Genomic DNA, 15,736 nt, shown 5'->3' on the forward strand with positions numbered 1-15,736 from the left:
GTATGAAAACGAGTGTACATAGCGATGCGGGTGGCACCGCATCATGTGGACATTTTCGTCACGACAAGGGATCTGGGCAACAGCAACAGTCACCACAGACGGTGATGCGGCTTGGCACCGCATCCCGCATATGTCTTCGAGCATGAGACGCGGGAACGTCAAAGGTTACCGCAGGCAGCGATGCGGCCCGCACCGCATCCTGCCCACGAGGCAATTGGGGCTGACACCACAGAGCAAGTGGCACCACTGGCAGTCGCCTGTTAGGCCATACGTAAGCAACGGACTGACACTGCAGTAGGACGTGGCTTCACCTCCACTTGTAACAAGCCTGACACACCTGCATAAGGGCAGCACGTCGTCAGTCCGTCCCTTCAACTCCTCCTTCACTCCTCGGCTATAAATACCAACCCCAAACCAGGTTTGAGGTATCTCTTCACAACTCCCTCACTACTACTACTACTATCACACTTTGCTTCCCAAGCAAATTACTCATTCTCACGCCGGAGAGTGGTAACAAGGAGCACCCCCACCCCATCCTCCTTGTTACGAGTCACGGCTTGTTTCCTTGTGCAGGAGATCAACCGGCGGACGATCCAGCCAGCGATCCTTGAGAGGAAAGGATTAACTCTTCTTGACGAGACCAGTGAGTTAATCCTGCCAGGTTAACCATTATTTCATCAGCTAGCTTGTATTCAGCCAGTGGTCAAACATGACACAAATCTAACGGCTTAAGTTGAAAACAACTAGTCTTGAGAACTGCACGGTAACTTTGACTTGTATGTGGATGCTATTTTACTTGGCTATGAGCAGGGGCGGACCTAGGTGAAGCCTAGGTGGCCGGACGCACCCCTTGAAAAAAAAAATTAGTGTATTTTTTAGGCAAAAAACGTGACCGCATCCCCTGAAAATATGCTTGAACCACTCATCCGCATCCCCTGAAAATATGCTTGAACCACTCATCCGCATCCCCCAACAAATAACTCCTGGATCCGCCACTGGCTATGAGTTTCCGTGCCAGCTCAGTCTAGTGGGCGCCGGCCGGATCCTACTTGTCATGTTCTATCTAGCTGACCCTTTTTTGCGTGTTTATTTTGTCACATGATGAAAGTCAATGACAATTTTGTTACCTTTGACGGCCAGCTTGTCAAATTTGATAATATTCCCTTTTTATATAGTATACTAGTTTAAGATCCCGCGAATTTCGCGGGTGGACTAACACACAAATACATAACTTAAAATTGTTGAAATAATTCTTTGAAAGAAATAAACGTTCAAGTAACGAAATCCACCCCTCTACCAACGGGTACGTAATGTCAAACGAAGTTAGAAAACCAACGCACTATTTTTACGATCTAATTAAACAAACAATACAAATACCGTTCGGCTCTTACACACACGTCCCAACGTATCTGAAAGGTAAAATAAAACACACTATTTTTACGGTCATTAATATTATATGTAAATGACTTGCTTTAATCGAATCTATTATAAAGTCAAAAGAAGAATATTTCTGTAGTCGAAAGAAGATAATTGAACTCTACATGTTTGGTATCGTTTACATATTGGTTTTTGTTTGCTTATGGTGGGTTACAACTCCTTTAATGGGAAAATTAGAAAAGAAAAAAAAAGTTTCACAAACAAAATTACTAAAATACATATGGACAAAATTACTAAAAAAGACATGAAATGGAAACGGTATATACAAACATCAAGCGGGAAAAGTGGTTTAGAAGAAACTACAACAGGTGTTTGTTCTATTGTCACATAATGGTCCCCTAAAGCATTAGTTGCACAACCAAGGTTTATATAAGAAGAATTAACACAAATAAAAATGAATTTGTTTAACTGAAAGAGAACCAATCAATGCTTAGTAAAGCTATATTATAGTTTGGATTGAACTCCGATTAAGTGTTTCTCCGCACACGTAACATGTCTGCAAGATACCAAAAAACCAACAAACTTAACTACCACACGCGGCAAAATTTGAGGTTTGTTTGAAGTAAAATACGACAAAAGAACAGTACCTGATGTCAACAACCAAAGGCCATGTCTTTGATATTAGTAACCAAAATTGGGCATTGCTGAATAAGATCCAAAAAAAAAAAGAAAAAAAATCATCACACCTCGAATTTAACCAAGAACCGTGTTAATGCAAAGTACTTTGAAAGAACTGTATGAATTAGAATTTTTTTTTACGTGCAGTAAAATGGGCCAATGAGTAACGGGTCAGAATGGACTTGAGCCAAAACGGTAAATATTCTGACTGTCAAATGTGTACCTGGTTGTCAATTGTTGCTTTATATTAGAAGGGATTTCCATAAATGCTAAAAGAGCAAATTTGGTCTCTTTTCGTAGTATTGCAGCTACATTATTTGACATGATTTCTGTGAAATTGACAAACTAAGACAACAAATAGAATAACATCAGAAGTTACAATATCTTAGTAGCACACTATAGATACTAAAAAATAACATTAGAAGTTACGATATCTCAGTTGCGATCAGGGATATTATCGTCAAATTCTTTCATTATGTCCCACGGCCCATCACTATCCTCAAGTAATACGATAGAGAGTGGAAGCTTGCTGTACAAAAATATATATTATACTTTACCAAAAGCCGATAAAAATTCTTACAAATAGAAACTTATTACTTAATAAATGTTGTAGAGTGTAGACAATCACCTTGCTTCAAAGATACATCAAACTTAATAAATTCTTCGTTGTAGAGTGTAGACCTCCAAATATGAAGCGCCTTCATAAGAAGTCATTGTGGTTAGTTTGCCTTCAAAGCAATTTGTTATAAAATAAACAATGATTATTTTGAAAGAAGCCCCATAGTGCGACCCAGTCCATGGTATATAATCACAATAAAAAGCATTAAATTCAAAGCGAAAAGTGACCCGATAACTTACTATTCCATAAGATCACTATCAAGGCTTATTCCCACCACTAATTTTAGTGTAGAACACCACCACATTTAGTTTTTTTTTTATCATTTTGCATTATTCAAATGACTCCAAACATTCTTTATATAATCACAGATATACAAACTCAGAAAAGATTCAAAATGCTCTTGGTAATCTTGATTAATTCATCAAAATATACTTCTTTAAAGCTACAATAAAAGATGTTATAATCCGGTATTAAAAGGGAAATCAAGAGAATTGTCCACCTGATTATATTAACGATTCAGATATCTTGCTTACACAATGTCGTTAATCTCTTATATCTAAAACGGGATGAATTTTGTAACCCACCACCGAAGCAACCTGAGCCCAAGGTCGGCAACACTGCCTAAACATAATTGACGAAAATCATACCTAAAAAGATAGAAAAGATCAGTAATTTGATATCAAACCGACGACATGAGAATCCAAAACGAAGAATCAACACTGGCGAGTATAGAGGTGAAGAAGCGATTTGTGGTTTGAAATCGGAAAGAACGATCTAAGATATATCAAATTAACAATCAGAATATGAATCAACAAAAGGAAAATACATACAAGATTGATTATAGTGGCTGGATCTTTGAAGAAACAATTGTAGCGGCTTGATCTTAAAAGAACCATCAAGTCTTACCATATGGAAGACCGAAACAAAAATCATATTGATTACAGCATCACGCGATATTATAAAATTATAAAATGAACCAACAGAAAGAGAAACTTACCATATGGAAGACCGAAACAAAAATCACGAATCTTTGCCGACCGTTGTTGTTCAGGGATTACGTTTTCCGTTGGTTCACTGATTGCTTCTCCATTGACATATTCTGTAGTACTTGAATTTGGTTTCCCTAAAATAGCATTATGTGATTTTAATGTACGATTTAGAACTGACTTACTATCTAACTAAATCAAAGATTGATTTGATTTGGTGTCACAAGAGTAAGAAACTGAGAAGAGAAGAATACGATTGTAAAACGTTTTGCCGCTAAAACATATCTTACCTTCGATTGTCCGTTCTGTAGCATGGTGTGAAAGATCCAGATAACGAAATAATTTCAAATCTTCCCTACAACAAACCATATATTTCCGTTAAATGAAATAATTTCATAAATTATTCAAATTAAGTTCCTAAGATCATATGTTACGGTTCCTATAGAAGAACTGGCATGGGGCAAAGTCACATGTGAAATAACTTCTAAGCCCGCTATTGAACACGATAAGATCCGCGCCTTTCCATTTCACAGAGCCCCAATCCATTTTATCGAGTTTCAAAGTGGTCCTCACTTGTTTTGGTGAGCCAGCTGGCGGTCGACTCTGCAGGACCAGGTATGGGGCCCGGTAATACTCGATCGTGCAATTAAACTCAGCGAATTTAAACACCAAGAAACCAGTAGGTTTAGTTATTAGTCTCCTGTTAACTTCATATATTGAAGATTTGTTTGTTACAACAGTTGATAACAAACACAAAAGGGATTCCCATTGGTTTCTTCCAATTGAATCACCAACAAATGCTAATCTTCTGTTGCTCAGTCTTTCTAGCATAGTTTTTGCATCAAAGAAGATAAAAAACTAAGGATTCATTTGCAAAGAAAAAACTTTTACCAAAAACTCCAAATGATTACTTTTTATAAAAAACTGAAGTCAAAGATGCTCGCCAGACTACCAATTCATTTCCATAAAGTGAGTGTTTTGCATAAGAATATGATTTGCATCAAATAAATATAAGCAGCACATGATAATAGGTTTACTCATGTGCATCCACTTGTTACATCAAAACCCAACAAAAAGTTAAGCAGACCAAAGTGTTACTCTTTTAATATGTTCCCCTAGATAAACTTTATCAATTATGTCCCAAAACAATACCTAAAGAATGTTTATTAAGCCAAAAACTCACAATTTAGTGCACCCGTAGTGGTTTCAAAACGAAATAACTGATTTTTAGTGATAACGAAAACCTCTTTTCCATGAATACCAAATTCTTTGGGTTGATTTGTTTTGGCCCGCTTGATCCGACCCGTGTCACACGTTATCTATAAAATTAATATAAAGGTAAAAAAATAACTAAATATATCGGGTTATCTTTTATACCTTCAGCAATCTCCATTTTGTATATTTTCAGCACAAGCAACTCCTCAATTAACGTGCTGACTGGCTTAACCGGCCTTGACACGTTTGACAAAAGCCCAAAACGCTCCAAAACTACCCATTTTCCAGTAACAAATAAGTCTCTACACATTGCAAAATAATAAACAAATCGAAAGCAAAAACCAAAATAAAAATTACCTGAAATAAAAAAAATCTAAAAGCAAATTGAAAAGCAAAAACTGAATGAAAGCTTAAACATGAATACAAAAGTAAAAACATTACCTATGTTGCTTCATCGAGTGGTTTTCCACAGTCGATGGCTTCAAATTTGGCGAGTTCCCCTTTCTTTCAGTTTACTGCACATAAATGAAAGCTTAAACATGAATACAAAAGTAAAAACATCACGAATACAGATTCAATATTTCATCCGGCAAATAATCAATTTTCCAGCAAGATATTCAAATACAAATCAGATTCAGATGATAAAAATCAAGAACAAAATAGTAAATTACAAATCAGTAACCATAACTCATGGATAATTCTGTAGTATTTTAATTACATTCAACAAAACTTATGGATATTGAAACCCTAGACCTCAAAAATCGTAATTATTGTTCCAAAACTCATGGATACTCAGATTCAAAAACACAAACCTGATGGTTGTTGAAAAAAACATCTACAAAAAACAAATTTAAGATATAAATCTACAAAAAACAAATTTGATTTACCATATCAGTCGATTTAGATCGAGAGATCACCGTCATAATATTAAGTATAAACCGAGTCACCGTCATAATCCCAATCGGAACCCTAAATCGAATACCTTAAAGATGAAGATGAGAATCCATGGTCTGCGGCTAGGTTTTCTCCAAACAGAATGCGAATGAGGGATTATGTGATGAAGAGGAACAATGGAAACAAAAAAACCCTAATCCCAGTATGAGAGAATGAGAGAGAGAGACTATAAAAGAAGCGTATGTGAGAAGCTTCTCCAATCGATGTATATTGCCGCTCAAATAAGAATTGTGAGGAATATTAAGTTGACAGGTGGCAATAATAGGATTAAAATAATGCCAAGTGGCACCAAAGTGTTTTGTTTTAATATAGATAATAGATTTTATTTCTAAGTGACTGTTCGCTTGAATCAACTAAATAAGGTTACCTGGTTAATCAATCCTAACATTTGAAAAAGTGTTTTGAAATAAATTAATGCAACCATTTTTATAAGCAAGTTGCATGTGTGATATGAAACAGATTTTCTACGTAAAGGAATTTAGATGGATTAAGTTTACAATTTATTCAAAATGCAGAGGTGACAACTGATCCTCTATATAACCATCTCCTTTCTTCTCATTTTCATATAGCAAATCAAACAAAAAATCACAAAAAAATGACAAAAAATATTCTTCTCTCTTTGTTGATCATCTCTCTCACAATCTTAGAATTTCCCACGATCGTTGAGTCTCGTTCTCGTGCAAGAATGTATCTTGAGCTACAGTGTCGATCAGCGTTATATCCTGATCTATGTGTTCAAACCCTTTTGCCATATGTAACCAAAACCGGACTACCAAGCTCTCAACTACTAGCTGAAATTTCACTAGCTTCATGTCTATCTAAAGCGCGGTTTACCAAAGCCTATTTGAACATGGTAGCGAAGAAACTAAATGAAACCGAGGTTAACTTAGGAAACAATCAAGCGATCGAAGAATGTATTCAACAAATCAATGATGGAGTGAACCAGATTACACAATCTTTTAAGGAGTTGCAAAAAATAGGAAAAGATGGTGACGAAAATTTTATGTGGCATGAAACCAACGTGCAAACTTGGGTCAGTGCTGCGTTGACGGATGCAACAACGTGCATTGATGGGATATTGATGGGTGGGATCAGTAGCAGGAGAGAACAAGCTATGATCAAAGCAAGGTTGTTGAATGTGAAGCAACTGGCTAGCAATTCTCTTGCGATGTTTAGCCGTTTCACTATGCGATATCGTGCATCTCGTGGCATTAAGAATCCCCAAATTTTGTCATAATGTGTGTTACTTGTCAATAGAAATGACAAAAAATCTTGTAGTTATATATGTTAAGTCTTTTTATTATGAATTAGGCATGGTGGATAATGTGAAACATGTTCATGGGTGTGTGTGAGTGTGAGTTGTCCTTGTTGGATAAATGGTAGTAAATACTTGATAATTTATGATATTAATAGTTTTGAAAGTTTGCAATTCTTTCGAAAATATATAGGATATTATATTGTTGTTCTTCTAAAAGTTCTCGAACATGGGTTTTAATAATCAAACTGAAGTATTAGATAAAACTGTAAATTCGAGATATCGTAGGGTGCTAAGTAAAAAATAACCCAAATTCAAGATATTTTAAAAATGTTTTTGACTAGCGTAGGCATTTGTATTTTGTATAGACAAAATGAAGTTTTGTGAGTAGTGAGGTTTTAAATGAAAAAAGAGATGAATAGGGAGATGATGTGGCAAAATTTTGTGTAAAAGTTTTGATCTTGCATTGAAGATAGTCTTAGTGTTGTGTGTTCGGACCAAAGAGACGCGCCCCTCCTTCTCTTCGATCTCCTTCTCTTACAATCTCCATGTGTGGTTGTTCATCCCATTGATTTTCCCTCTCTATTTGATCCATCTATCGTCCACATCGGCCGCACACCAATCACATACACCTACGGATGAAACCATTATAAATCATATACACCGACAGATGAAACCATTATAGATGCTCTAACTCGTAATTCAAAAGACATGGAAGGACCGGGCCCGGGCTCTTAATTAGAACTAAGCCAGAAGGCCCAGAACAGATCTTTTTTCACCAAGCCATCTTCAATGGGCTTACATATCTTGGTCACATTGTCATTTCTCATCCATTGAGACATACCACATTTACACGTGTATGTAGAGCCGTAGAGGTATACAAATCGGGTTTTTGTTAATACCCGGTTCTGGATATGGAACCGGTTCCAGATATGATCGGGTATTAGAAAATCAGGCATTAAGAGAAACTAGGTAGGGTTCGGGTACAGGTATTAAGAAGAAAAGTCTTACCCTATGTACCCAGGTAGGGTATAATCGGGTTCGGGTATAACCAGGTATTGGAACCGGGTATGGGTTCGGGTATTAATACCCGATTTTAAAAAATATGTTTTTTTTTTTGTTTTACATAAAAATAAATGTGCTTAGAAATTAAATTTGGTTTATAAAAGTAACTAAAACAAATTACATTACAATAACATAAATTTACTCAAATACAAATTATTTGTTTTATAATATGCATTTTAAAAACACTTAAATATAAAAGTTGCAAAGTAAATATAAAAATATATCTTTAAATTTCGGGTAATCTCTCGGGTATTAAAAAAACTGGTATCGGGTATATGGTATAACCGGGTTCGGGTATAAGGTATGACCGGTTCCGGGTATTTTCGAGTATAATTCGGGTACGGTTTCGGTTACGGGTATTGAGTTCAAAATGACTCTATTGATACCCTATGGGTAGGGTCGGGTTCGGTTACGGGTATACAATACCCGGGTAGAAAAATAACAAATTCCGGATTTTTTTATCGGGTCCGGTTCCTGATACGGGTTTTTTGTACACCTCTACGTGTATGTATTATATTTATATAACATATGCAATTTGCATGAATGTCTGTTCAAAAGAACCTAACTTGAATTATAAATTAAGATTTCTTTTAACGACCAATAAAAGTCCAATAATCACTGTAGTAAAATCTCTGACTCAACTCAGAACAATTTATTTTGGGCGAGACTCGAATCCATGACTTCCACGAAGGTCATGATCATCGACAATAATAAACTAAGTTGTTAGCCTTTTTACAAATATAAAATTCTTCATCTTTATAAATTATTACACTAAAGTATAACTCAAACAAAAAAATGTCAACCCAAACCAAAAAATTGTCACATATAATGATACTTATATGGTTTTAGACTTAAAAGCGATATAAAAGTATATTCAACGATAAGAGGATCTTAATCTATTTTTTTTCTCGATTTGCTAAATTTGATATAAAAGTATCTTAAACCAAAAAAAAAGGTTAATGCACTTATTTTCACAAGCAAGTTGCATGTGGAACGTGAAATAAACTTTCTTACGTACGTAAAGGAATTGAATTTTTCAACGGAATGTTCATCCAAATGCATGTGACATTCCTTTATATATAACTAACCCTTCACATTCTTTACATATTTCCCATATCACAAAAACACAACAAAATTCACATATCTCTTTCACAAAAATGGCTCAAATTATTCTCTCTTTATTGTTCATCTCACTCATGATGTTAGGGTTTTCGGGCCCGGTCGAGTCTAGTTCTGGTGCAAGAATGTATCTCGAGGCACAATGTCGAACATCAATATATCGTGAGCTATGCGTCGAAACTCTTTTGCCTTATGTGACAAAAAATGTACTCGGCCCACAACAATTAGCTCGAGTTTCACTAGCCGTGTGCCTAACGAAAGCGAGGCAAACAAAGGAGTATGTTGATATGGTGGCGAAACGTTTCAATAAAAGTGACCAAGCCATTGAAGAGTGTTTGCACCAAATTAACAATGGGGTGAATCAAATAACGCTATCGGTTAAGGAGTTTCAACAAATAGGAAAAGATGGTGAGGAAAACTTCGTGTTGCACGAGGGTAATGTGCAAAGTTGGGTCAGTGCGGGTCTAACCGATGTTGAAATGTGCATCGATGGGTTATTAGGGGATGGGTTTGGCGGTAGGGAAAAGGCTATGATAAAAGCAAAGTTGTTGAACGTGAAGCAACTCGCTAGTAATTCGCTTTCGTTGTTTAATCGGTTCGCTTCAAGACATCGTGCCTCTCATATCGTCAAGAATCCATAAACTTAATTTTACATACACGTATAGAGATATATATTTAGTTTTATGATGTGATATAGTTCATATTATTGTGTTATATGTATTGTATGGTAACTATGAATATAAAGTTATGAGATATATACAAAGTTAATCTGACTATAAGTCTATAACTCTTACTTCCCTTTACAAGCAAAACATTGTGAGTGTTGATCAAAGTCTTTAAAATCGAATCACAATCAAGCCCCTTCGTCAAAACATCATCAATCCTAAACAAAGTGTCGAAGTTGGCACATAACAAGTTTAAATCGCACGAGACAATAGTGGCTAAGCTTGAGATTTTCGACAGGGGGGTCAAAAACGTATATACCAAAAAAAAATTAAAACCGGGGGTCTAAAACGTATATACCTAAAAAATTCTATACGAAAACTACATACCGGACACTACTGACCGAAAAGTTCGGGGGTCAAGCGCCCCCTGACCCCTACAAAGTTGCGACCCTGCGAGACAACCTATCTCGGATGAAATGAATGTTATCTCAATGTGTTTCGTTGCATAACAATCATAGTTTTGAAGGTCTATTAAAGTTTTCCTCTTTAAGTGATTTAGAGAGTTCTAGCTTCATACTTCATAGTATACAATATAACCCCATTGAGAAGTTTGTGAGAATTATATTCTCAATTTCTCATCACCGTGACAGCAATTCGAGACAGAAGCCCAATAAGAAAATTATTCAGGACCAACACTATTAGGCCCATAATTAGTACATGAAGGTTTTCCGATATATAACCCATTATTTAAATAGTTGGCCCAAAAACTCCAAACTGATTTCATTCATTTGAACATGATTATTGTCCCAAATGTGTCCATTTCTAAATGGTTGGTTCAGAAACCCCTAACTATTTCAATCTCAAACCCAAAATGAGTTGAGGAAACTACATACAAAAGCACATAAGTAACTGGTTCGGATTTGGTCAAAGGAAGCCTAAACCAGATCGGCCTAAACCGGTCCGATTTGAAACAGTTTTTAGCAGAAATAAACTCTTACAGTTTAAAACTTGTTTTCGATTAATTTGGTTTGGTTTTAACCGGTTTCAAAGGATATATTCTCAAAACCATTTTACCAAATAGGATCAAATTGGGATTGGTTTCACTAACAGTTTCCTAATCTCAAACCGCTTTTCTTTTACATGTCACTAGGAGTGAACAGAAAATCGAAATAACCGAAATAACCGACAAAACCGAACCGAAACAAAACCGACGGTTCGGTTTTCGGATTTTTAATAACCGAAAATTTCGGTTCGGTTTTCGGATAACTAGTTTCAATGATCGAAAAAAAAACCGAACCGAACCAAAACGAGAAAAAACATATATTTTATGTTCAGGTCTGTTTGGTAGCCTCTGAATGGTCATTAAGAGGCTACCTCTTAATGGAACCATTAAGAATTTTACCAATGAGAAGGTAGAAGAATGTGACATGTGATGATTTACCATTCAGAGGTTACCTCTTAACCATTCAGACTTGAGGTTGCCTCTTATTCATTCAGAGGTTTTAAACTATTAAGAGGTAGCATCTGAATGGTCATTAAGAGGCTACCAAACAGCCCCTAAGTGTTTAACACATACTATTATAAATTATTAACTTTATTATTATTGAATATTAAGTATTTATTAAAAAAATATTAACATGTTTATTTATAAATGAGATGATTTATTTATTGCTTACAACAAATAACAAAATTTAATATATAAATTCCATAATCTTCAAAGTATTATGAAAGTTACTTTCTTAAGAGAACTTTGGAGAAACATAAAAATAGATTATAAGGTTAGGTTTATGTCAACGTTATTAATTAAAAAAGGTAAATATAATAACATGTATGTAAACATATAAGAAAGATTCTTAAATTTTAAATTATACTTTTGTTTTACGTAATTTTGTTTTAAAAACCGAAATAACCAAACCGGTGATAAAACTGAAAAAACCGAAACCGAACGTGTTAAAAGTATTATCAATTAATAACCAAACATCTTTTTATTTATGTTTTATATCTTTCTAATCTTTCTTATTTTTTATGTCTTGTTAGTTTCTTGTTGATGGGCCTTAGCCTTGCTGGTTTGGGCTTCCTCTATGGTTGCTGGATGTCCTCTATGTCAAGGCAAAAATCATGCCGTTGTCTTGTTTCTGAGTTGGCGCTGGTTTCCCCTCAGCTCCTTGTTGTCCTTCCTTTTGAGCAAGCCCTGATTTCATGGTTTCCCCCTTTAGTCTGGATGCTTGTGGATATATAAAGTGCCTTCTTGGGTGTTAAGGGTGCACAAGAATATCAATCTCTCTTCTGTCTTTGTATCAAGTTCTATCGGTTCTTTTTTCAATCTAGTCTTGCAATAATGTTTCTTTTTTCGTATTAATATCCAACTCTGTTTCTTCTTCTTTGTATTTAAACTTTGGTTTCCTAAAATTTAATAATACCATCTCAATTTTTGTCATGGTATCAGAGCCCGTGGCTCTCAATTCATCTGATTAAATTGTTTTCAAATGAAAAAAAAAAACCCTAAGTTGAATCACCCAGTTTTAGTGGTTGTTGGTTATTGTTGCTGGTATAAGTCGTAAGGGCCATTATCTCGCACATATCAAGACTTGAAATCTGCGGCTATTCTTCTTAATAATTGTCAATCTTTATAATAGTCATCCTCTCCTTGGTGATTATTAAGTTTTATAGAAATACTAATACAGAGTAATAATATAGAAATATTTTTTTTTTGTACTCTGCCATTGTTGGTGTTCGATGGACCAATTGAGTTAGTTCTTGAAATCATTTTTTAATTGTAGGTTCTTGAAATCATTTTTTAATTGTTGGTTCTTGAAATCATTTTTTACTATGTTTAGTAAAAATCACAATTCTGACATTATCTTTAAGATTGGTTTGTGCAGATTAGTTCACTTGGGGTATTGGCCTGGACAAAAAATTCTCCTTATTTTGGATAAAAAGGGACTTTGTAAGCTTCTTGTCTCTTATGCTTACGGTCTGTAAGTGTCTCTTCTTCCTCTTCTAGAATTTTAACTATCTGTTGTTACTTGTTTTGTGTGAATCTTGCTAAACTTTGGTTAGTATTTGCTTCCGCTGATTGATTGTGTCTGATTCTTGTTCTTGAACTCCAAATGACCAATTTATTTTAATATACTTCGCTGCCATTAAAAATAATTCGGGTTTGAATTGATCGATTAATTTTGTTTTGGTTGGATTGCTACTGAAACACCCAGCTTCGATGCACCATTTGTAGTCCAGCTCTATTTTTTTATATTTAAGGAGAGATATACCTTTGGTTGACTTGTTAAATATTTTGTGTGCAACATTATTCTTGTGATCTAAGTGGTATACCTATATTTTCATTATGTTTGAATCTAATCAATTTGCCCTAAATAAAAAAAGATTTAATAGGGATCCTAACCCCAATCTAAAGTGCACTCATTACAACAGATTTGGACATACTATAGAACGTTGTTTTGATGTGGTTGGGTTTCCTCATGATCCTAAAAGCACATCTAGACAACATTGGTCACAAAATACAAAAAATAGTAATCCATGTCAACCTAATACATGTGCTACCAATCACGGGTTACCATTCAATGCTAAACAAATCTCTAAATTGTTAAATCTAATAAATGAAAGAAAAGGTTGTAATATTGAAGATAACTCTATATGTGTTTATAATGATTATAGACACAAAGTCTTTAGTTTTACAAGTGGATCAAATTTGTTGAGCAAAAATGGTTGGGTAGTTGACTCTGGTGCAAATCAACATATGGTTATGTCTAATAGTAACTTGTTTAGTGTTATTGATGTCTCTGAGTTTGATATAAAAGTTGGCCATCCTAATGGCATCAGTGCAAAAGTTACTAAAATTGGCTCACTCAGGCTAAGCACTGACATTATTTTGAAAGATGTTTTCTTTGTGCCAGGATATTATGTGAACCTACTTTCTGTTTACAAATTGACTAGGGATAACAAATTAAGAGTTTCATTTGATGAGCATAAATGTTATCTTCAGGATTCACATACAATGAAAACTTTGTTAACTGGTAACCAATTTGATGGATTATACTTTTGTGGTGATGCGTCTAAACCTGTAAAGGTGTGTTTTAATAGCTATGATCAACTAAATTTGTGGCACTCTAGGTTGGGACACCCATCAGATCAAGTGCTAAATGTTTTAAAAGACGATTTAAGATTAAACCTATGAATGATTCCCATCCATGTGATATTTGCCATAGAGCGAAACAGCACCGTGAGCCTTTCCCTTTAAGTAATCATAAGTCATCTTGTCTAGGAGAGCTCGTGCACTTAGATGTATGGGGTCCATATAGAGTTCAAAGCAAAGAAGGCTTTAAATATTTCTTGACCATGGTGGATGACTATTCTAGGGCTGTATGGGTGTATTTATTAAAGTCTAAAAGTGAAGTTTTTTATAATATTGAAAGTTTTTATAACTTGCTTAAAAATCAATTTAACAAGAGCATAAAAACATTCAGAAGTGAAGTGGTAATGGCACCGAATTTGTTAATAATCAAATGCGTGAGTTTATAAGAACAAATGGAATAATTCACCAAACTTCATGTTCATACAACTCTCAACAAAATGGTATAGTTGAAAGGAAACGTAGGCATCTTCTTAATGTAGCTAGGACTTTACTTTTTCAAGGGGGGTGCCTCTTAGTTTCTAGTCTGAATGTGTTCTAACGACAACATATCTTATTAATAGGACACCCTCTTCTATTTTAAAAGGTAGGTCTCCATATGAATTGATGTTTGGTTTTAAACCGTATCTTAACCACTTGAGAAATTTCAGGTGTTTATGCTTTAGTGCTATTTTGAACGAACCTGATAAATTTGCCTATCGTGCTGAAAAATGTGTTTTTCTTGGATATTCAAATAGTAAAAAAGGATATAAACTATGGAGTTTGGATCAAAAACTTGTTATTTTTTCAAGAGATGTTAAATTCTATGAAAATGTTTTTCCATTAAAAAATAATAACTTGTTAAATCAGTTTGATTCAAATATTGATAATTCTGTTAACAATTTGAACTTTTTTGATCTTTTTGAACCTCACTTTGTCTCAAGTGAAAATAACTTCGGTGAAGGTCCTAGTGAGGAGAGGGTTGTAAATGACTCTATCAGTTGTGATCTTCCAACCAACTCGGATGATGGTCCTAGCGACATAAATAACACTGATAGAACTTATGAAGATACGAACTCTCCTGAGGGAAATAGAACTAATGAAGATACAAACTCTCCTGAGGGAAATAATGATCCGACAACACCTGTTAGAAGATCAACTAGAAATGTTTCTTTACCAAAAATGTTGAACGACTTTGTCATTGAAGGAAAAGTCAGGTATGGTTTAGAAAAAGTAGTTAACTATTCAAATTTGTCTATCGAAAACCAATGTTTTGCCACTATATTAAATAAAACTGTTGAACCTCAAAGTTTCAAAGAGGCTGTGTCTGATGTTAATTGGGTAAATGCTATGAATGAGGAAATGGAAGCTCTAAATAGAAATAATACATGGGAATTAGTTGATTTACCTATAGGAAGAAAACCTATAGGTTGTAAGTGGGTGTATAAAATAAAATATAAGTCTACAGGTGAAACTGAAAGGTATAAAGCTAGGCTTGTTGCCAAAGGATATAATCAAAGGGAAGGAGTGGACTTTGATGAGACCTTTTCCCCTGTGGTAAAAATGGTTACTATTCGGTGTAGGGGTGTTCAAAAAACTCGTGGCTCGCAGCTCGCTCGAAACTCGCTCGAAAAAAGCTCGAAGAAAGCTCGGCTCGAAATTGGCTCGGTTGTAAAC

At 35.0% G+C, this 15,736-nt stretch overlaps 2 protein-coding genes and 1 long non-coding RNA gene across 3 annotated transcripts; 2 read left to right on the plus strand and 1 right to left on the minus strand.

Annotated features, from left to right (window-relative positions):
* Nucleotides 1-5,037: 5,037 nt before the first annotated feature.
* LOC110935211 lies at nucleotides 5,038-6,078 on the minus strand. Its single transcript, XR_002588955.2, has 3 exons — nucleotides 5,858-6,078; nucleotides 5,317-5,390; nucleotides 5,038-5,148 (listed from the first exon to the last, which is right to left on the minus strand). It is a non-coding gene; the product is annotated as an uncharacterized LOC110935211 (long non-coding RNA).
* Nucleotides 6,079-6,514: 436 nt separating this feature from the next.
* On the plus strand, nucleotides 6,515-7,066 carry LOC110934107 (pectinesterase inhibitor 9). The gene has a single exon (XM_022177298.1). The coding sequence runs from the start codon at nucleotides 6,515-6,517 to the stop codon at nucleotides 7,064-7,066; it is 552 nt and encodes a 183-aa protein (XP_022032990.1).
* A 2,240-nt stretch (nucleotides 7,067-9,306) lies between these two features.
* On the plus strand, nucleotides 9,307-9,909 carry LOC118491616 (pectinesterase inhibitor 9-like). Its single transcript, XM_035989517.1, has one exon. The coding sequence runs from the start codon at nucleotides 9,307-9,309 to the stop codon at nucleotides 9,907-9,909; it is 603 nt and encodes a 200-aa protein (XP_035845410.1).
* The last annotated feature ends 5,827 nt before the right edge of the window (nucleotides 9,910-15,736 follow it).

Source organism: Helianthus annuus, chromosome 4, assembly GCF_002127325.2.
Source record: "Helianthus annuus cultivar XRQ/B chromosome 4, HanXRQr2.0-SUNRISE, whole genome shotgun sequence".
Classification (NCBI taxonomy): Eukaryota; Viridiplantae; Streptophyta; class Magnoliopsida; order Asterales; family Asteraceae; genus Helianthus; species Helianthus annuus.